This window comes from Anopheles nili, chromosome 3 (genome assembly GCF_943737925.1).
Source record: "Anopheles nili chromosome 3, idAnoNiliSN_F5_01, whole genome shotgun sequence".
Classification (NCBI taxonomy): domain Eukaryota; kingdom Metazoa; phylum Arthropoda; class Insecta; order Diptera; family Culicidae; genus Anopheles; species Anopheles nili.
Genome location: NC_071292.1, coordinates 16614953 through 16636852, shown reverse-complemented (window position 1 = coordinate 16636852; position 21900 = coordinate 16614953). Strand labels below are relative to the sequence as shown.

The 21900-nt window shown below is 48.0% G+C and overlaps 1 protein-coding gene across 1 annotated transcript in view; it reads right to left on the bottom strand.

Annotated features, from left to right (window-relative positions):
- LOC128723791 (uncharacterized) overlaps nucleotides 1–18424 on the bottom strand; it is a 56554-nt gene extending 38130 nt beyond the window's left edge. Inside the window, exon 1 of the mRNA XM_053817555.1 lies at nucleotides 17759–18424. Within this exon, the coding sequence (XP_053673530.1) occupies nucleotides 17759–18424 (666 nt within the window). The remainder of the gene's footprint in view (nucleotides 1–17758) is intronic.
- Between the last annotated feature and the right edge of the window lie 3476 nt (nucleotides 18425–21900).

Below are 21900 nucleotides of genomic sequence, written 5' to 3'. Positions count from 1 at the left end.
GCAAAATCACACAACACGCGGTGGAAAGTGGAATTTGTTCGGCGCGTTATTTGCGCTCACTTTTGCAACCCGGCAACGCTCGGTTTAGCAACTGGCAGGTGCTTCTGAGCTGGCCGGCTGGCATTCCACGAGCTCCGGGGCCAGCGAAAATGATTGATAGCGGAAACCGGACGAATAACTGCCGCCGGACGAACGGGAGACTCGTTTGCTTGCCTTCGATGACTCGTTGGCGCAGCGGGGTTGTAGCAAAAAAAAAAGATATAAGGCATAGAAGAACGCCAAGAAAAGGGTGTCTCGGTTGTTCGTTCCCTTCACGTGGAGAGAAAACAGAAGCCAAAGAGCCACTGAAAATATTAATAAAAAGGCGAAATCTCCTCACTCGTCCGCTTATTAGACCAGCGTCGTGATCGCGCCGGAACAGCAGTCGGTAATCTGCAATTAATTGTTTCATTACAGCGATCGTATGAAATAAAACGCTAATTAGCCACCGATTACAGCGTTTTGCGAATGTTTTTATCACACTTCTGTGGTTGAAGACGTGTTGCTGCGCTTGCACATGACGTCAAGGTGCGTGTGTATGTACCGATGTAAATTTATTTTTAAAGCCACCGGAGTTTTAAACGAAGCTGCGGTAGCATTTTCTGTTGCTGAAAAGGATAAATTTTGTTTATGATATATACAGCCGGAACATGCACAGGCAACAATGTAACAAAGAAAAATGCAGCCAAGCAGGTCGCATTCATCGATGGTCGATAAATCTTCGATCACAGCTCCGAAGTAGAGACAGGAAAATGCTCGAAAGATTGAAGCCGTTTTTAGTGTAATGGCCACCAGCAGTGCCGATATAACGTTGCTGTCTCTGTTTCAGTAAATTATCACCATCCAAGCATCATGGTAGAGCTACAAGAGAAGAATGAGGATCATATCCAATAGGTCAATCTGTGATAATGTTTGTCCACTTTTGAGACAGCGTATCAGATATGCATAAAGAAAAGATGATTTATTCTGACAGCACACATGCACAAAACGGACATAAACACACAAACGGTTCGGGCGCTGTAATTGTTTTAATGCAATATGCCGTAAAAAGGTTATCTGCAAAACTGCTTTATGCATCGCCAAAGGTTCATAATTCCCTTTTGTGATTTTAAAACCAGCAGTATACAACGTTGTAACACGATCGTTCGATCAATCTATTTATGGCTAATGAAACGACGATGGTACAAAAATATTTGCGCATACATTTGGGGTTGTAATAAAATTTTAACGACTCAGTGATAAATCGCTTTCAGATGCATGCTTTGGTGACACCTTCGGGTGGCAGCTTTCGCAAGCGCATTCCGACGGTTCAAAAACAATCGATATTGACGTTTCGTACACCCTTGCACTCTGCCTGTGAGAAAATGGGTAAAATTAATCGAGCAATAAATTTACAAGCCACGTCCACGTTCGACATAAAACAAAACCCCTGCAAAAAATTAGCACATCAATGGCGGGCATGCCAAAAAGAGGGTTTTCCGCGCGAATGCCTTTGGATGTATGGTTTGTAGCCTTTGTTTTCCCCTCTTTATTGCACTTTTATATGAGTGGCTTCTTGCGATGAAGCGAAGCTTCGAAACCTACCACGGTTAGCCGGAGCGTAACGATCAAGTGCTAATTTTCGCACCTTTTTTAGTGCATTTTGGCCCAACCGGTGATAAATTACGGGCGACGCAATGAGCTTGGATTCGCGGATGGAGGTCCAGGCCTCACCTGCAGTGGTGGAGTGAAATGTTGCGCCGCGCAAAGAAGCGATCGCGAACGGTGGAAGCATCGGCGGCCCCGGTTTTGGCAGAACGAACGATCCAAACGCCACGATAAGCAACGAACCCCATATAAGGGCCTTTGGGAAGAAGAAGCTTTCCCGTTTTCGATCCTTCAAGAGTGGTGACGGCGGTTTCAACGGCCGCACCCTGCAAGGGGAAACCGAACGAGAGGGAAAACTGGAATAATTTTTCCTCCGGAGCCAAAGCGATCCGCGTTCCGTCGCGTTCCTGGTCGGGCGACAGGTGACTTTGTAATGCGTTCCACAACGGCCCGGTCAGCATCATGCCGGACGAAGGCCCACCATAAAAGGCAGCTTATTGGTACCAGGTGCAGAAAACCGAGGAAGTGAGAGGCGATGTTATGCAGCAAATAATTTCGATCGCGTGATAATGAACCATGATGTCGAACGTCATGTCCGATGAGCTTGATAACCGTGGAGGTTTGATTTTCGTGCCCATGAATTTCGATGTGGCGCGAAGCGAATAGAGACTTGTAATCGTGCAAAGATAGCTTTGAGCTGAGGTTTTCAGGGCACATTGTAGGTTAATGACGTTATGTTGGGACAGTTTTTATCAAATTTCTTTTAAAAAAAACCTTTACAAATTTATCTCATCTCATAAAAAAAGGTCTAGAGGGTTGCTTTTAAACGTGTTCAATCATCGCAAAATTCGCAACGAAAGCAAAGGATTAAGCAGGATAAAACCGGTGCGCTAGGTGCAACATTCCATATCCTGCACAATTAACACATCAATCGAATTTATCGAAACTGTTCGCGAAAGTTCCACCCCTGACGCTTTTGGTCGCGTTTGCGGTTTGATCCGCGCGCTAAGTAGGGAATGCGTCTGAATATTGGCAGCCGCAACCGGTTCGGTCGGGCGATATCGCTCGGATGGGACCTTTCAGTGGCTTGAGACAAAAAAAGAAGCCTTGCTAGCCGGCGTCCTGTGGCGTTCGCTCTTTTTTCCTGCTCCCGTGGGGAGTGTCCCGTGCTGCGATCCGGAATGCTATCGGTCCGTTCCATCATTTTAATTAACTCGTAACATGAAGTTACAGCTGTCGGGAAGACTGCGAGTGGATTTTCGTGTATGCAAATGTTTTGACCGAGTGGTTTTGTGTTTTGGTTAAATGTAAATGAAGTTCAATTGCTGGTTGAAGATCGGTTGCGGGATTGCTTTTTCTCAGGATTTCTTCCGCCAAAACCACGACTAGCTTGTGCGTTGTTAGATATCAGGTTTCCTTCATACGAAGGTCATGAACAAGGTAAACGAAAAGTTGGATTAAAAACCGCAAAGGAACATACTTGCTCACGACTTTTGCTGTGTATCCCAGTTCGCGATCTTGCTACAGTAGCCGCAAAAGGGCACGGAAATGATTGAGCACCAGATGAAGTAAGCGGACTTAATTCGAATGCAAAGAATCACAGATGAATACCACGCTTCAAGGGTAAGGTAAAAGCCTTCCGAGCAAGTGCATCATGCATTAAGAGTGAATGTAGCCTCCTGCTCCAGTAGGAACGTCCCAATCGTTTTTGTTCAGTCCTCTGCGTGATGCGTCTTAGCGCAAAAACCAAACCACGAGCCCGAAGCCTTGGGAACAATAATGGTGCCGCAGTGCAGTTCCCTGAAAGGAGAGGAAGCTCGAGCTGAAATCCAATAATCATTAAATCATGGGTACGCGAGTCGTAAAATTGGTTGTTTTACTTCGCCGATGACGTGCAGGAAAGCGCGATGCAATCCCTGTACGATCGCATCCGTGCTGCAGGATTGAGGCGGATAAATTGCATTTCCCACAGGATTGGGCTGGGATGGGCTCGTGAGTGAGGACTTCTTTCGTTCGGCCAGTGGACGGTTTGCATTGACGTGGGTTGGGCACTTGGGTCTGGGAAAATGTAAGCCCTATTGGAATGCTGCGGTTTTCGGGCAGAAGCCCTCAGGCAAAGGAATATTGGCCAGTGCTACAGGGCGCGATGGATTACCTTTGCCATCCTGAAAGCGCCCTTTTCCTGGGGAGCGTCACGCAAATACGCCCAATGCACGCGCAAACAAAGCCGTAATAAATAAATTGGGTTGATTGTATCGAGCTGGTATCATGAGCGTCACGTATCAAGCTGGCGTTTAAAAGCGCTCGGAGCGAATGCCAACCCATTGCGAGTAGCTTTTCTCACCGTTACTCGATCTGCAAGACCTCTGGCAATGACCTCTGAGGGTGATTGGTTTGACATCGATACTTCCAAGACGGCGGAGCGTTCGGAGAAATGGAAATGGAGTTTTCATCATTCCTGATTGGATTTGCAGGTTTAAGATGCCGGAGCCGATATCGTTGAATTGGAGAATTAAAAAAAAAGGAGTTCGATCGTTCGTACGAGCTTATTTATTAGACTGGACGAATGAAATTCCCTTCTAAATGGACGTCGATTGAGAAAAATGCTAGGACAAGTCTCCTTGTTTGTGAAACAAAAGAACGAAATTTAATAAACGTAGATCGGAAAATGGTGATTCATGCAAATAAGCGGCCCAATTTAGTGGTCCGCCCTCGCAACTCTTTCTCTTAATTTGATCGTTTTTCGATTAGCCACCGATCGCGAGTGCCCTCTGACGTCCATTAAAATAACTTCACCCTGGATTCTGCCTCAATAAGCCGCCCTGCCAATCAGGGGGCGCATAATTTAAATATTCGATCCCATGTGGTGATAATTTTGCGAGGCGTTTCGTACGTACGCGTTCTCACACACGTTGCCAATTAGGACCGCAGGCAGGGCCCATCCAGCACAGCAAACGGCGTACTTTCCGATGGAATCCGGGTCGGTATGTCCAATTTTGGGAGCCCCGGGCTGCATAGAAATCAATTTGACGTTGGCCATGGCATCCACACCGAAGAGTGCGCGCGATCAAGCGAACCGCTCCTTGAGCCTTGTGGAATGCAAATCGCTCGTGCATCGAAGGTAACAATGCACCACGAGCCAAACGGAGGCGTTGTGTGTTTGGTTGAAGTCTCAATTGCCCCAACACATGGTCGCATGCATCAAACATCGATGGCGGGCAAAATTAGATGATGAGGTTGATATTGAGGCTTCTCGATCGATCGGTTCCAGCGTCGCACAGCCGTCCGGCGGACGTGATCTCCTTTCGTGGTTTCGCGAACCAGATTGACAAAGAGAGAGAGTGAGAGAGAAGAGAGCGAAAAAAAGATCCCTCAAGCTCTGGAGCTCAGACATGAGGAGTGGCCCCACTTACGAAGGGAAGGGCCTTCGGAATTGGTTTATGCGCAAGCAGTGGCGCTACCTTAAAAGGAAGCGTTGATTGAACCTCTTAATCTTCGGCGACGAAAACCCGAAACGAAATCCAACGGGGCGAGGGCTGAAGGAAGTGCCGGGGAAGCTGAGCAGAGCTGCGCACGAGTGAAAGACGGCTGGGACTAATTTTCTGCCTCATTTGAGCCCGTAAGTCTCGGGGTTCGCCCAGAGGTGGCAAAGTGGGGCTTGCAAAATTGACAAGGTGAGTATGAGACAGTGGAGCAAAGGAGTAGTACAGTGGCGGGAGGTGGTCGTTGAGGCGCTTAAGGAAGCCAAAAACGAGCTCGGGAAAAAGAAAAACATGTACACACGAAGACACGAGCACAGCCCGTTAAATGACGCGTTTAGGGAAAACTTCTTCGTTCAAGGTTCAATGCGAGACAGCTTGTGAGAGACAACAAAAAACGAACAAGAAAAGGTGCAACGACGACGTTGGTAGCACGATCTGCCAACCTGTCGGATAGAGTGCATGAAAAATCTTCAAGACGAACGTGAAGCATAAACTGGCGCCTCGTCTCGGTTGGAGCAGTATTCTGGAAAAAGGATCCGAGGCTTTGCAAATCATCATCACTTTCATTTCACACCCTTGATTCGGGTCGGACAAGAGAGAACTCATCACGCTTTTTAATCGCGCGTATGATTGCTTTATTGAGTTAACATAATTCCTGAATTATAGAAATTATGCTCATAATGTAGTGTTCAGACTTGTTCGATTTAAAGACAGCAGCTTTTAAAAGTAATAATTATGCAGAAATAGTATGAACTGCGAAAAGTCTCGCAGGTGGCTCGTGGCGCTGTGGATTTGGACACCTTTTCGATTTCCACACGCCAAACAACGCTGCCCTAAAGGGCTTCTCCACATTCACCACGGCAACATGGATACTGCCATGCCTTAATGGGTCCATTTTCGCGTCCAAATATGCTCGTACGTACTTTTTTATGTTACATAGTCCCAGTATCGCCGTCCTGCCGCGTTGGTTTGCTGTCCTGGCGGGCCTATTTAATGCGCGCCCTTCAGCTTAAAGCCTTCCCGCTTGTCAGACAAGCCTGCAGCAGGTTAATGTGTTTCGCCCGGACCACCCACAAATTTTCACCCCGAAGCGCTCGCGATTCGCACCAGCACGAGGGAGTCATTCGTCAGGTGGCAATTACGCTGCCGGTGGTCCGATCGGAGGTTGTTCCAACCACGGGGCTGTTGTTCGATCCTTTCGATTGGTCGGCTGGCGGGCGCAGAAAACCAAGGCGCAGAAAACGCCATCAAAAACGACAAACCTCGGCAATGGGTTTATTTGTGGTTGTTTTTCGCTGCCCGCCAGCAAAGTGGGTTTTTTGTTTGCCCAGCTCAGGAGCAAATAGCGGGATCATTTGGAACCATTTTTGGCGTGTCGCTCGCTATCATTTCCATCGCTCAACACGCCGTGATACAGATATAACATCTGTCGATGTTCGATCGGTGTAAACCGGGTAAATAAAAAAAGTCCCTCCCAAATGATCGTGAAGGACATCGTCGGGAAGGTACGCGTGCTGATACATCCTTACGTTGTGCGCGTTCTAGCCTAGTTTCGCTGTTTCGTGACCTTCGGCAAGGGTCCTTAAAAAGTGGGCACATTCACAACCACGAGCCCGCGCTTATCACGTTCGAGCAAGATAGAGAAACCATACGGCGAGCTTTTTTTACACTTTCTGGACCAGCCAGAGAAAGGAAGCGGTCTGCGAGAAGGCTTCCAAACGTTACCATATCGAGCGCCGGCCGGTGGTCGATTGAACAAACAAAAAGCACGAAACGCGTGCAGGAAAAGCGTCTCCAATGCGTTGCAAATAATAAAAGGAAGAACAAGCACGACCGGGGGCGGGCGTGTTTATCCCATTTGCTCCGTAATTAACGCAAATTAATGCATTTCGTTGCAAAACGTCAACCGGAACACATGTAAGCCGCCGCACGCACGCCTTTTTGCCACGCAAACTGTGTTGATAACGAGCGTGAAGAAACGAGGAGTGAGCTCAAGTTTAGATTACTTTGGGACGCAGCATTGGAAAAGAGGCCTTGAGTGGAGTTTCCGAAAGTACAAGCTGTCGATCTACGAGGCAGATATTCAACGCCCGACTTATCGGTCGCGAAAGCACGGCCGCCAAAGATTTATGGATTTTGATCCGGCCGGTCAGATATCTCACCACCCGGCCAAGTACGACCGGTAGAAGAGTTGGAAGAAGAAAAGGAAAAATAAAAAAAAACTCAACGATCGAGAGCCAACCCCGTGCAGCATTGGGCATTTATTTCCCGCATAAATTTTACTGCCAGCACAGATCTCTCATCGCAAATCGTGAACCTTCGGAGGGTGTTTTTTTTTCCTCTTTTTCCGTTGGTTCGTTTCCCTGCCCCGTGGCCATCTCCTCATGCGGCTCTCGTCGGGTCACCGGGATGCCGGGAATGTCAGCTTACCATTTCATTAGCTTGACGGTTACGGGTTGACACTAATTAGGCGCGATCGGATCGCTGACTTTTCGTTTCCCCGCTCAGTGACCGGATGAGAGCGAGCCCACGGCCAGGAAGGAAGGCCAACAGAGCACCATATCGGCCTCCCTTTTGAATTGACGTTCCCCTTTTTTCCACCACATACCAGCTGGCGGCGGTTTAGGTTCGCGTTCGGGGCGTGTTAGAAGGGATCGTCAGCATGCATTATGTATCGCCCCCGTGGCCGCCACTGGCTGTCGATCGCTTTCGACAGCCGAACAGACAGCGCACTTCAAAACACTTGCAAACAAATTTCATACACTCGTGCAACGGAGCCGCCTGCTCCTTTGGGCCGAGGGTTTCGAGGGCCCGATAGGGAGTAATAACGTGCCGCAGGTACGTGCAACCAAGTTTCTAATCGCAACGGAGAACCGCGCCACAATGCCACGGGCTGTTACGATTCTGTCACTACTGACGGTACGGATCGCGAACTCTCGGGGGTGTAACGATTTTGACATTTAACGACATCGCACACGCCACAAGCGGGCGGTCGTTTTCGTGGGCGCACCGTTGAAGTGTTTTCCCGAGAGCATGAGTGCGTCATTAATAATCGCCTAATAGGCCTGTGATGCTTGCGTACGGGAATAATAAATTCGCACGCCCTCAATCTGTATCGCCCTCAGTTGCTCGAGCGGGCGCACGTAGGATCGATGAGCATTGTCCCGTGCATTGGTGGAATTTCTTGCCACGGCTCATGTCGTTTATGTTTCCAGTTCGATCGGTGCTGGTGACAGGGCGTAGGTTTCGATGTAACGGAATACGAAAGCGTTTGATCGGTTCGATTGAAATGAGTTGTGTCGTTGGGGCTGTGGTGTCGGAGAAGGCCGGTGGACGATTTCCACTCGACAAACAAACCGCACGCACGGCGGTCGGTTACTGTAAAGCTTGCCTTTTACTGTCGCATTAGACAGCCGGCGTGGTTTAGCCCGGGTGCTTAGCGACTGGCGGTTCGGAGTGTGACGAAAACCTGTCGCGACCGGTCACTGTTTTTATCGTGTCGCCTGTTTGACAGCCTACTAAAATGGCTCCACGAAGGTTAGCCTCAAACTGGCCGATGACATGAAGCACCTGATTTTGACTCGAATCCGACCCCGATTGAACGCCGCGGCTGATCTCATTTCGATGATTGTCTAAATGAAATGGTCCAACCGAGAAGTAGGATGGATGGGAAGCTTGTTCCCGAAAATCGCTCCCCGATCACGTTACCGCACGGGTATTGTGAACCGAGCGGATGGAATGGAATGAAAAATGAAAACAACAACGTGTTGACCTGGCATGATCGATAACTACTTAGTGGTGGCCCGAGATCAAGCAGAGCGCCTTTTTGGTCTGGCTCAGACGGCTTTGCTAGCCTTCCACCCGAAACACATCGAGTGTTTCTCTCTTTCGCGAAGTGGCAAGTGTTTTTGCTAGGTGCCCTACGATCGAGATGTGGCTTAGCGAGCAGTGTTTATTGTTTGAGGTGAAATAGGTCACTTGACCCCCATTACACACGTTTTGCTAGTGCCGCTTCAGGTGAACATATCGTTTTCGTTACCTTGGCAGGAGTCCACTCGGCTCGCTTTTGTTAATTTCCCCCAAAATGTGTCATCTATTAGGCAATGCTGAGCCGAAAACACCCGCCAGGTGAAAGTGACACGATGTTAATGTGAAAACGATCACCTGCGAAAACGTTTCGCACGAAAATTCGCGGGAGAGTCGTGCGGTGGTAAAAGCGACGAACCCCGTACCGTGCGGTGAACTAATTAGTATTTTACGATCGGCGGTAGTTTGTTTGGCGTATCGTGCAAACATGGCAGCTTTCAAATGAGCGAATTCATTAGCGGATTCAAGCTACCGTCGCCACCCGGTGAGGGCATCCAAAATCGCACAGAAAAGCTCCGTGGACCCTGGCGGACCTGCGGCTGTTTGGCACGCTCCGGGAGACTTACTCGAGGCAAACAAATGCTCGTAACTACCGTTCCGGGAGCTGTGAACGGTGATCAGCTGGTTTTGATTGGAGCGGTTTTGTTTCGTGACACTGATATTTGCACGTTGAAACCGGATGTCGTGTATTTATTTAGGTTTTGTCAAAAGGTAGTTTGGCAGATCTATGAACTGCAGTACTACACTGTCATTTATGCGTTTTAATCTTTTCAGTTAACAAATATCACAAAGGGCTCTATCTGAGCATTAAATTATGAGAACTATTGTAAACATAGTCTGCCTATCTGATGAAAAAAGAAAAACACAATAAAGAGCGCGTCAAAGAGCAATAAATTCAATGATTTTTTCTTTGCTAACGATCGATCTGTCTAAACAAACTAGCCGTCTAATAAAACTGTTTGCATGCACCTGTTCAAAGCACACAACGAAGCCAATGAAAATGCAAATTTCGCCATGTTTACAACCCAACCAGCAAGAGCGATGGGTTGTGGAGGAGCTTGCATGGAAAGACCACCGGCGGGAAAGACAAACGCCACTCAATGAGCAGCACAAGGGCTCTTCACGAGAGGGAACCAATGGAGGCAAAATGCATACAATATCCGCCCGTGCTGGAAGTTGGTGCGTCCTTGTCACTGAACCGCTCCACGACAAACAAGGCCAATAGTTTGACAGCAAAGCTCACAGCTTCCAGCCGGGCCATGGCGAAGAAGAATGAGGCACAAAAAAAAACGCGGTCGACAACAAACTTTTCGTTTTGTTTATAATGAACAATGAATTTTTCGTACCCCGTGCTTGCGTTTGCTTTCCACGCCGATGAAACACGGACAGGGTGGCGGTGTTGCGGAGGGCTTCCTTCGTTTCCATCTCATCCGAGGGCCGATGGGAACTAATAAATTCAATAAGTTTATCTTGCACTCCATATCTTGCTCCCTCCGGGCCTAGCCAATCGCTGTCTCCTCCCTTGGGGCTCGATCATCCACCTCTAGGCCCACGAACTGGCACCGTGTGACTTCAACTGATGGTGGGTCGGGATAAGAAAGGGAAAAGCATGCCAACATCTACACGATGCGGGGAAAAACAGCCCCTCGTACTCATTACTGCAGTGGAATGATCCAGCAACACCTGTGCGAGATCTCGAGCGCGAAGACCTCTTGCGCTGTCGCTCCTCGACCGTGTGCCGTCCCGGGTCGATGCTATCGATTGGCGATTTTTATCGATTATTAGTCGCAGCTTATTAACTCTCGAATAAATTACGCCCCGGAATGGGTCTATCGGCATCGGCATGTGAGAGTGGTTGCGAAGAGTTTTACGATCGAGCCTGGCAGTCCGAAAGGAGGCCTGGGTTGGCGAATGAATAGCACCTCAACTCGACAGAAAGTTCGCTCATAAGGCACCCTCTCGTGTAGGTTCACCCAACGCTCCGAATCAGTCCGGCTTATGTCACCTTCAGGCGACCTCGTCCTGTCGTTGCACGCTCAGTATAGGTCGCGCCGCACGTAGCCAATTACGAGAAAGCGCAGGAAAATTTGCATTTCGGGCTCGTAAATTAGACGCAAAAATTGCCCCGATCGATGGATCGGGCGCGAGATCGTGCAGTCACTGGTTGGGTTTGATCGTTCCACATTGGCGGTTTTGCATTGTGAAAACGCACCTGTGCGGTGGAAACGATCGCACAAAACACCGCTGCATTTGTTGGTGAATAATGCACAGCTGTCCGAACCAGTGCGTACATGTGCATGTTTTTCGTTGGATGCATTTTGTGAACAATATGATTGACATTCATACGTTTCTCGAATTATCCACGAAAGTTCTTGAAATTATTATATTGGATTTCTCGAAGCAACATGATTGAAAGAAACTACATCCACATAATCTTAAACTAATCAAAATTCAAACACACTCTCATCCAAACGAGACTTCTGCACAGCACCAGACAGGCGACTCGGGTTTCAAATTTGATTCGAATATTTTCTGCGCTCAGATAGACAATCTTTGCCGCTGGAGGGCATAGCAAACCAACACATTGAACGGCACTGAATGTTGAGCACAAGCCATATTAATTGGATGAATCAAATTTTGTTTCAAAGACTGATTTATGACAATAAACATTGGAAGAACCCATTTCTGAAAACAACAACACGAGGTTTCCAATTTCAATTTGTGCTGGAGATCGAGCATGTTGCATGACGCACTCGATCGTGAGTTCATGCAACATCGCGGCAAATTAACAACGACTTTGGATGCTGGTTTTTCTTTTTGAGCTTTCTTATCGATTCAAACATTCCGCCACATTTTTTCACCTTCGTTTTCATCAGTCCGAAACAGCATGTGATAATATTTATAAACACGCTAACATGATGGACATGTTGCAGCGGATTCTTGAAATCGATATGCCTCTCACGCCGTGCCCGATGGTCGATAAAACCACCCAAAAACGGTGGGGCGAAGTGCCCCAAAAGCCGGGAGGGTTTTGGCGAAAACGCGGGAAAATAAAATTTATGTCACACCCAAGCTGTAAATTAAAATTTTCATGATGATCGCGCAGCCATTTCCTTTCATCGATGCCGGGTGTTAACAGGTCCGCGTATCGTAAAACTAACGAATGGTCCACTATTCTCGAACGCATGTTTTAATAGCACCCGAGCGTCAAACAACCCCGGACCGGTAAGTCTTCCCAACGGTAAGCATAAACCGAGCGCACATCGATTCAGCTTCCAGCAGATGTAGCTTTTCGGCTGTAAAAATAACTTCTCTCTCGAAATGATCGCTTCCAGACCGGGGGCCTATTCGCAATTTTTGGCTATCTTCATAAGTCTCTGGGCCGTTTATTAAACGCGCCGGTGCATCGTCCAAAAGCGACTGCTCAGTCTCACCAACCTTCGATCACTTGAGCTTTTTTTCCTCCAGCTGTTGAACATTTTTGGCCAGGATATTAGTGATCGCACGGACGACCATCGAACGCGATTGGAGGTCAAACCGGTCGGACGGTGCAGAGGCATCGTAAAACGTTTCATCCGTTATTGTCACATCATCCAGCCGCAAAATCCGTCTTTTGCTCCGGTCTGCACGGCTCGATCTCGCACCGTTCGTTCGGTTTTTGGATTTTGAACGGTTTTATCGTTCATAAAAATTGGCGACGATTTCGGAGGCACGGTGTTGGTCCGTTTTCCTCGGTGCCTTTGCTGCTTCCAACCTGTATCCCGAGGTCACTGGCTATCCGCCACGGTGCATATTCATTAAACGGGGCTCATTTCAGATCCACTTAGTGACGAATCCGGTTGCGCAGGGGCAAGGGATAAAATCCGGAGCTAATAAATGATAACTCACGCAGCCGGTCGCGGGGGAATTAATCGTCTGATCCGCAAGCGAACCGCGGGAACGATAAATCGAGCGGCAGTTTTTCTTTCGCGTTTACCATCGCCATCAATTTCAATAAGCACACTTTTAGAATTCAACACAAGGAATCGTTTGTGGCTTCGATTTCGGCTTAACGAAACAGGATTTTAGCGGATGAGTGTTATGCTTCAACAGTTATTAAAGTGGGCTTCCAGCTTTGTTGCTGTGGAAGATGATGCGAAAAAAACGAAAACAAATGAAACCAGACCGTTACGGATATTTTTTGTGCCGCAAACAGGTATTCCTATCAACCAGATAGCTCTCGTATAGCGCGGGCATATAAATTTGTCCCGAATGAAACCGATACCCAGCGAAAGGTGAGCGTGCGCCGACAAGACACCTTCCAGGAAGAGATCAAACGCGCGGCAGGTTCCGTCGGTTGAATTATTGTTAACTGCCTGTAAAACATCACGAAAATTGCGTCCGGTTGGGCCAAGTGCGCGACGCGTGTACATTTCATCGCATGGCAATAACTTACACCGCGACTCAACGCTTCGAGATGGCTCTGAGAAGCCCACCGAGAACCGCGCCCGTTCACTGCTTCCTAGCTCGCGTCCGGGCTGTTTCATTGAGGGAAGTAAAAAAAAGCGTTATTTAATATCTTCTGGTACCGCTTTGCCTCGACATGTCGACTGGACCCGGTCCGTGGCTCCTATTCAACCCGCCTGACGAAGGCCTGGCTCGCACGCAGTCGAGCCTCAGAAACATGATCAAGTGTCGGCAGTTTTGTCTGCAGCAGCAAACGGAAGATCACCACATGAGTCGCCCGAAAACGAGCGACCGAGCCCCGAAATGTGTACTTCACGCATTCAAAACTCGAGTGTTGATGAACACAACGGCCGGGCGCAAAAGCCGGCGGGCGGCGAAAACCGGGCCAACGTGATCGCCTTTCGAGGGGTCCACTGGCGGCGATTGTGAAGGGCGACCCGGTTTTTCCGCGCACGCTGCGCCACGCTCTGATACATTTCTTAATTTGTTGAAATGTAATATATTTTAATGGTTCGATCCATTGAAGCGTTTTATTATTTATGATGTTGTTTATGCTCAATTAGACCATATATATAAATATGGAGAAAACGGTGCCCGAGCCATCGACATGTCAGCCCTCCGTTTGCCCGTTGTCGGTCCTGTAAACGCAATTTCCGCGGGCCCTTACGTGCCACAAGGCTCGTGGCTCGTTTTGCGCCCGCTAACTCGGGTGAGATGGACTTGGAAAGGCTTCTCGATGGAGATCTCTCACATGCACCCCACGTGCCCTTTCCTCGATTACGCTCTCTCTTTCTCTCTCTCTCTTTCTCTCTCTCTTTCTCTCCCTCCTGCTGTGCAACGGCGAAAGAGGATTGTGGATTACTGGAGCTCCAGCAAGCTGTGGCGCAATTTCGGAACCATCCCGGGATGCCGGCGCGAGGAAGCCCTGGTGTTAAAGTAGAGCGTGTTTTTCAACGTGTTTCCCTTCGATTCACCGAGCGCGCGGGTGTCTCAACCACGGAGGGACTTTTCGCGCAGGAATGATTTATTGATTTCCCTGCCAGGCAACTAAAAAACGCGAAACGCCAGGAAGGATTCGCGGGTGGACCGAACTAGATCGCCTGGATAGATATGGCTATCGGGCAGCCGTCGACTGCTGCTGCCCACCGATAGATGAGGCCCAATGCGCGAAGCCCCAATGAATTTATTGCCCAACCGGGACCTTGCTTTGGGGGGCCAGCAAGAGAGTGAGAGAGACAGAGAGACCGAAAGAGAGAACAGGGAGATTTTACCCAGACCGGTCGACACGGGATCGTCGTAAAAGGAAACGCGGACAGCACCGACGCGATGGGGTGATTTTTATGCGCCGTGGCGTTTGTTTGTTTAGCGTCGTGGCCAGAGCCTTCGCTAATAGGCCGCCTTTTCCCGCGTGCGCCCAGCTGAACGGTTTTGCAAATGGTTTTCCCCAGGTCATAAATCACTTCTTTGGGCCGTTCCGCGTACAGGGGTGTCGTTTGCGGTTCTCCACGGTTTGGGGGCGCAGTATCCTTGTTCCAGTTATCGTCCAGGTTTATAGAGGCTTATTAAAATATTTAAACATTAGGCAGCAAACCCGAGCGGGTTGAAGGGTCGTAAAAGCGATCGTTCGTGCAAAACTGGCGAACGATGCCGACGAACCGAATGGTGGACTGTTACAATCTTGCGCTGCAAACGGTGCATGAAAGCAAAAAAAAAACACAATACCATCCTGTCAACTTCGTGCCTGCACGATGATTGACAAATTGATTTATCCTTTGTGGGTACCAAATTTGGGCAATTGCTTCTCAATCCACCGTTGAAATGAAATACCAAATGTCGCGTGTTTTTTTAAATGTAGCATCAGCCGCCGGTTTTCTCGCTTGAGGTAATTTATTTTAAGGCTCCGAATAATGCATGCTTTCTTGCGCAACATGATCCGAATGCTGTGGCACATAAAAATGATAACTTTTTCCTACAAAATGCCTTTTTCCCGAGCGATACACATTTGCACCTGAGACGAAAAGAAACATGAATCGATAGCCTTGTTACACGCGTCAATTTGTCACTAGGCGGCAGAACTTTTGTCAGCTTCTCTTTTTCCGCTTCGCAAAACGATGGCGAAACATTAATTCCATTTGTTTTGCTCGCAACCCAAGCCCCCCAAAACAGAAAAGGATGCACTTTTTTCCACCGTCTATAGCGGCATATGTTTCGTTGTCACCGTAATGTCCTGCCGCATTTGTGGCAGCTCCTGAGTGAGTGTCCATCGCAACGTGAAGTTTTGCTTCGTTTCGTTGGGTTTGTGGTTTTGGCGATATATTGTATCCGTTCCTGGCCCCAGCGGCTTTTCGTGATGAAAGGCTACGCGATGAAAATGGAACCAGCTGGAACAGGGAAGATTAATGGCGTGCTGGTCCATGAGGAGGCCCCTTTGGGCGCCGGCGGCATTCCTACCCCGATTCGGGCTGAGACGGAGCGGAATAAATAAAAATTCGTGAGGATCTTGCCTGCAGCCGCCCCGAATGCCCTTTAATGTGGTCATTTATTCCACTACGAGAAGCTCCTCTGTGTGCCTCTTCTGCAGCCAAACATTGTCAACGGCGTCGAAATGATTTGTTTCCTGTCGAATCGCCGACCCGCACATATGCGCGTGCAATGTTTCCTTCGAAGGAATGGAATGCAACCGCAATGCCGAGTGAACGTTTTTTTATTCGCAAAAACGTTGCACATTGTTGTGATCAGTGAGGGATTGTGCTTGGACGTAAATGAAAATTCCCGCATTGATGCTCGCGCCATACACAATCAATCAGCAAAGTCGTTACCGAAAATTAATTGTCTTGAGTCGGATGTGATTTAAAACCAAGCCATTCATGGAAATCCTACGTACGATTCTCGGAATATTCTCAAAGTTATTAATTCATCATTTACTCGTCCTTGTTCATAATGAACGTTGTTTATTAGCATAGTAATTCTCTGCTACGATCACATGGTTAACACTTCCCGATTTCAAAGCGATGCGCGAAGAGTTCTTAAATTTGCTAAAGCACATATGGTGTATATTTCCTTTCATATACACCCAATTTGCATTTAATACGTCAGCAGAACATCATTAAACACCAAACCCATTTCAACTCTAAGCAACGCGGGATCGAACAAAACCTCATCAAGTTCAACAATGGCACTTGACTGCAGTTTTCTATTTCACACCATATGGATAGAACAGCGAGTGGCATGAAAAACCATAAGCAAATTAAAATGCCACCTTCCTCGGTTTTCATGCGTGCGGTACGCTTTCGGCACGAGAAGGTCAACGCGATACTAGCTGCACGCTACAGTATAGGTCAGCATTCGCCTTAATGCACTCTCAGCTGTCCAGAAGCAGTCAAACGTTCAAATCGCACCTCACATGCGATCGGATGAATTTTGTTTTATTAACATGACTAGCAAACTGAAGAGAAAAATCACGCCTGAAAAAAATGCAATCCCCAATTGGTTTGCCTCTATTATAGACACGGTGCGAGGCAAAAAGCTAACCACTCGTAAACCCCACTATATGATGCACTTCATCATTAACGAAAACATTCCATAACACGCCTGCAACAGCGCTGCAGCCTCGATTCATTGCAAAATAATTGAGTGCATCAATTTAGTAATGAAATTATTCATCACGCCGTACCACAACAACGGCGGCAGCGTCATGCCGCTTCAAGATGCTGCAGCGCTTCACTCTTACTTTCGATCCTGCTCCCCTCGGAGTAACCTCGTGCCGGTCTCTTCTTTTCCGATGTTGTGATTAAGGTGTTGCTAAAGAGCCGTTTTCGCACACTCCTATGTGATCGTGAAACTTCTTCACCCAACGACAAAAGACCGCGGCACACACCGGGCACGTTCCGTACCGATGCATCATCTTCGTTCACTGCACTTGCACTTTTACGTCGCGATTCATGCTCACCAACAGTTACTCTTTGTACTCCTACACACACATATACTCGTGAAATCGGCGGGTGTTGTTCGAATCGAGTACGCCTTGTCGTGCAAACTTGTCATGTCATCGGGGGGTCATCTTCTGCACAGAAACACCAAAGATCATCACTCTGCTGACTCTGCTCAACACACACACACACACACGGATGATAAACCGTACACACTATCACAGATCCTCTTTTACGGGTAATCATCACACGAAATGCCGACTCGCGATCGATGATGGGATGCGATTATGTAAACGAAGCAAGGCAACAAGCGACGAACCTCGCTCTCGTCCGTTTTGTTGCAGGTCAAACCCCTTGGAGAGCGACCTTTCCACCTGATCTTCTACCCCACCATCCTTGTTCACTCACCTGTTCCCTGAAGATGCGCTTGAAACCATCCACGGAGTGCTTGTCTTCACCGAGAATCGCACTCAGCTCGGAAATCAGCAGCCAGCGGCGTTTATCTCGGCGTACCTCGAGCTCCATCGCGCTGACGGACGGTTTCCGGGGCTCGGTGGCCCCTGGCGTCGGTTGCTCGTGTCCACCTAGCCCATTCACAAGACCGGCCGCGATCGGATCAAACGGTTCCGGAGGGCTTTTTTCCGGCTGCACAACGCTAGCAGCTGACGCTGTACTTCCGTTGGAGCTGCAAGCACCCGTCGAAGGAGTTTCACTTTCGTTCGAATGCAACGAAGTACGACGCGTGTTTGGAAACGCGACCGCATCCGACGGTGACCGGCCGGAGCTGTGTAAATGCTCCAGGTAGCTGTCGTTCTGACGCAGAACGAACACGAACGGATTTTCCTCGTGGGGACGGCCACTTTCACTTTCTACCGGAGCACTTTTCTCCCCAGACGCCGTCGGGCCAGTCTGGGGCAACTCATCCGAAAAGGACACTTTTTTCGGTTGCTTTTGTCCGGGTTGCGGCGAAGGGGACCGCGAGCAGCTTCCTCCCGTCGGTTCACTTTCGCTTTCCCCGGTGGCCACGGGCGAAGTGGGCCGATCCGGTGAGCGGGAAGGAGATGGGCTTTCCATGGTGATTTACAACAATACTGATGTGATTGCTCAATCGTTTCAAGAGATATACTTTTTTAAACACTTCTTTGTTAAATAAAAAAAAAATATTTAATTCACAAAAATCAATCTACTGCATATTTTTTGGATGAAGTGCACCCACTACGCTGATGACACCACCGCGTATCAATGTTGAAGAAAAACAGCACAAATACACGTTAAACGTGCGAAGAAAACAGGCTTGTACGGCGAACGAAAAACAAAAGACTTGCGCGACTGAGCGCACGGATAAGCGACGAACCTCTGGTGCAACAAAACGAACAGAACCAGCCAATGCTGCTGCTGTCGGCTTGTCTCGGCTCGTATCCTTCTCGCAGCTGAATCGAACGATTAGTTGGATACGATTTTTCACACAATCACGCACCGCTTACAGAGTATTGGAGTAAGAAAATAAATAAAAAGCGATCAGTACCACACAAAAAATGAACAGGCACAAAAAACGTCACCACACTGGAGCAGTGGGTTCGGTCCGTCGGGATTGCCTGCTCGGAGGCTGTCTTCGGCAACTCGCGGGCACTAGCGCGATCAAGACGCGAAACGCAGCGAACGCACGCCGGATCGAGCTGAAGTTGAACTGTGACACCGTGCGGCACTCAGCCATGGACGCAGCCAATCGTGCGATGGTCGATTGGCTTGAAAACAGCCTGAGTCGTGGACGTGTTCACGAGATGTGAGGTGGTTGGTTTGGTCTCTTTTTCGCTTCTTCACCAGCCACTGGACCAGCGAATGAACGCGCTGATCTGGTCGGCTAAGAAGTCGGTGTGAGTTCCTAGCGTGGTCCGCGGCCGCGGCCCGAATGGTGTTTGCGAACGCCAGGCGATGGTTCGATTCACCCGAACGCATGTCAGGTCTGCAAGCTTTCCATCGGCTTGGAGCTCTGGGGACCGCGATCGCGATGTTGCGATCAACTGCAAGAGGTAAAGTTAGGAGTTTTATTGCATAAGAATCTACCGGGAATGAAAACGAAAGCGTGTTGCTATTCCACGGGTCTTATCAATACTCCGAATACATCCATTCGTATATAATCTACTCACCGAATATAATCTACTCACGATTGCTAAGTATGCTGCTTAGGAGGTTAAAAGGGTCAGTTTAATCATTTTAATCCAGCATGCCAATGACCAAGAGATAGCTTTGCCGGGAATCCAATAAACAAATGTTTCATAGCCATATTTCTGGCTCAACAAATTAGCGTGGAATGTTTGCATGAGTTAAAAATGGCTCACACCCGGGCTTAGAGACCGTGTAAGTGATAATTATAAATTGGATCCAATTATCCCCTGCCTAGGAGCAGCGAATCGTGCACGTCTGCGTGCATATAGCCTATGCCAACCCGTTCATTAAGCCACCTGGCCTGGTGAGAGCAGCTTGGCTTAAGCCGTATTTATTTTTCCACTACCTCGACCGATTGATGAAGCGCCAGAATGACGGTGCGTTTGTGGTTCGAATGAATTCGATTTCAATTTCGACCGAGAAAACCCGAATCGAATTCGGACTAACATCAGCCTTTGCCTGACGATGGCTTCATTATCGATCCTACTCGATCGCCCTTCGCTGCCTCGAAGGCGAACTCCCCAAATGCTCGTAAGAAGCCCACAGCGAGGTCAGTCAATTCGGTTGGGCATCGAGTAGTGAAAACGATCCGTGGAAGCAGCGATGGCTGCATTTGTCGTCCAGTACTACGCTCGACACGCATTTCATGAGAACGGATGCACCAAAATAGGACCTTGTAGCTGGTTTATAATCTGGATAAAGTTTTTTATGTCATTTTTGTTACAAATACCTATTGAACGTATTTCTTGCTCCAAACGGCGCAAACCCCCTGAGCAAATTATACGGAACGAATGAGCAGTTGGCGAACAGCGTGAAGGTACACCAAGATCCAGATGGTTGATCTAGACGAAGATGACCCAAAAGAGGTTATAACAGAAGATGGGATGTTATTGGTTGATTTTTTTTTGTATTAGCTACGCCGATTACATGCTATGGAGCGGAGCCGGGTGAGTTTTTCGTCTCCAACAAAACACGTACTTAGCCCCACATCTGGTCGTACCAACAAAAGTACGCCTGATTGATGGTAAATTACACCCGACATTAATTAAGGGTTCCTACTTTACAACAAGCTTATAACCCAATTTGGTTCAAGTAACCAACCTCATCTTTAGCAGCCTTGTGTTCATGATCGTATCATGTTTGATTTGGAAACCGGAACGTCATGCCTGGGCTATCTGAGTAACTCGCAAAAAAATAAAACAAACCATTCATCAATTATTGATGGCATCAGACATCAAGCGCAGACACGGAGGCAACATGGTAAAGCCGAAAGTTTGCCGAGGGCTGTGTAATTTTTCACCGTCGCGTAAATATTCGTCACCTCTGTTGAGCTGAGACTTTTGGCCGCTGACCAAACCATGCGCGATGGTGAACAGTCTGCTGTGAAGGATGCGGATTTCGGAATATTAAGATAAATTGGTGACGTATTTCATCTTGACAGCGAGGGCTTTTTGTACAAACTCCCTAATACGTCATCATGCTGGGGATCTGCAGGTTGAGGTGTGAGTGGTAATACAGAGTAAAAAACGAGCAAACAGGATATATACCAAGTACCAATCGGAGCATAATAATCCTTGTTGTCGAATAACAACATGTTGATAAATATGTTTTTCAAACTGGCTACATAATCTCCTAGAGGAGACATTTGATGAATCACCATAATGAGCACAGCGTAGAACGTCCAACTTCTGCTCACAAACGACTATGCGTAACGGCGATTCAATTAGAATGAGTAAATCAGTGGTCGATACCGATCGGGGTAGATTAGACCGCGGAAAATAAAAACCCTCATCCGGCTATTCTTGTGTCGGCTCTTAATCATACCGCATGGCGAGAAGCTTACGGAAAAGAGCCTTCAGATCCTGCGAGTTCATGCCAGAGTCGGAGTTGGCGGAAGTGAATGTTACTCGAGAAACTTCCAGTGGTACGAGGCTGTCAAGGAGGTTCTGATGTCATTGGCAACATCGCGTAAGATCGTTATGAAACTCAAAGAATCACCAATAAAATAAGTTATATCGCTAATCTAAGCAGCTTTATAGATTAAATTGATCCAATGCTTAATAAAAGTGCTTGAAATATAGTACAAACCACCGATCGTTTGTCCCTAAAGATAAACTAAGCCCCTTACATATCGATCGGTATTAAAAACAATTCTCCAAACTGGCACCTTCAGGTAGTTGGCAACCCTTTGGAGAGTCCCAGTAAAGACCACCGGTGGATCTTTATGCTTCATTTTCTCTCTTAACATTAAAAGGCAACCCCACAGCGCTTTCCAGCGACACGGATCGGCCAAACCTCTCCGATCGTCATAAAAATATGCACCGTACAATCATCGCCGTCGCGGTGAACGCGCAAAGTTCGCACCGCCAACGATGTGTAGTTTA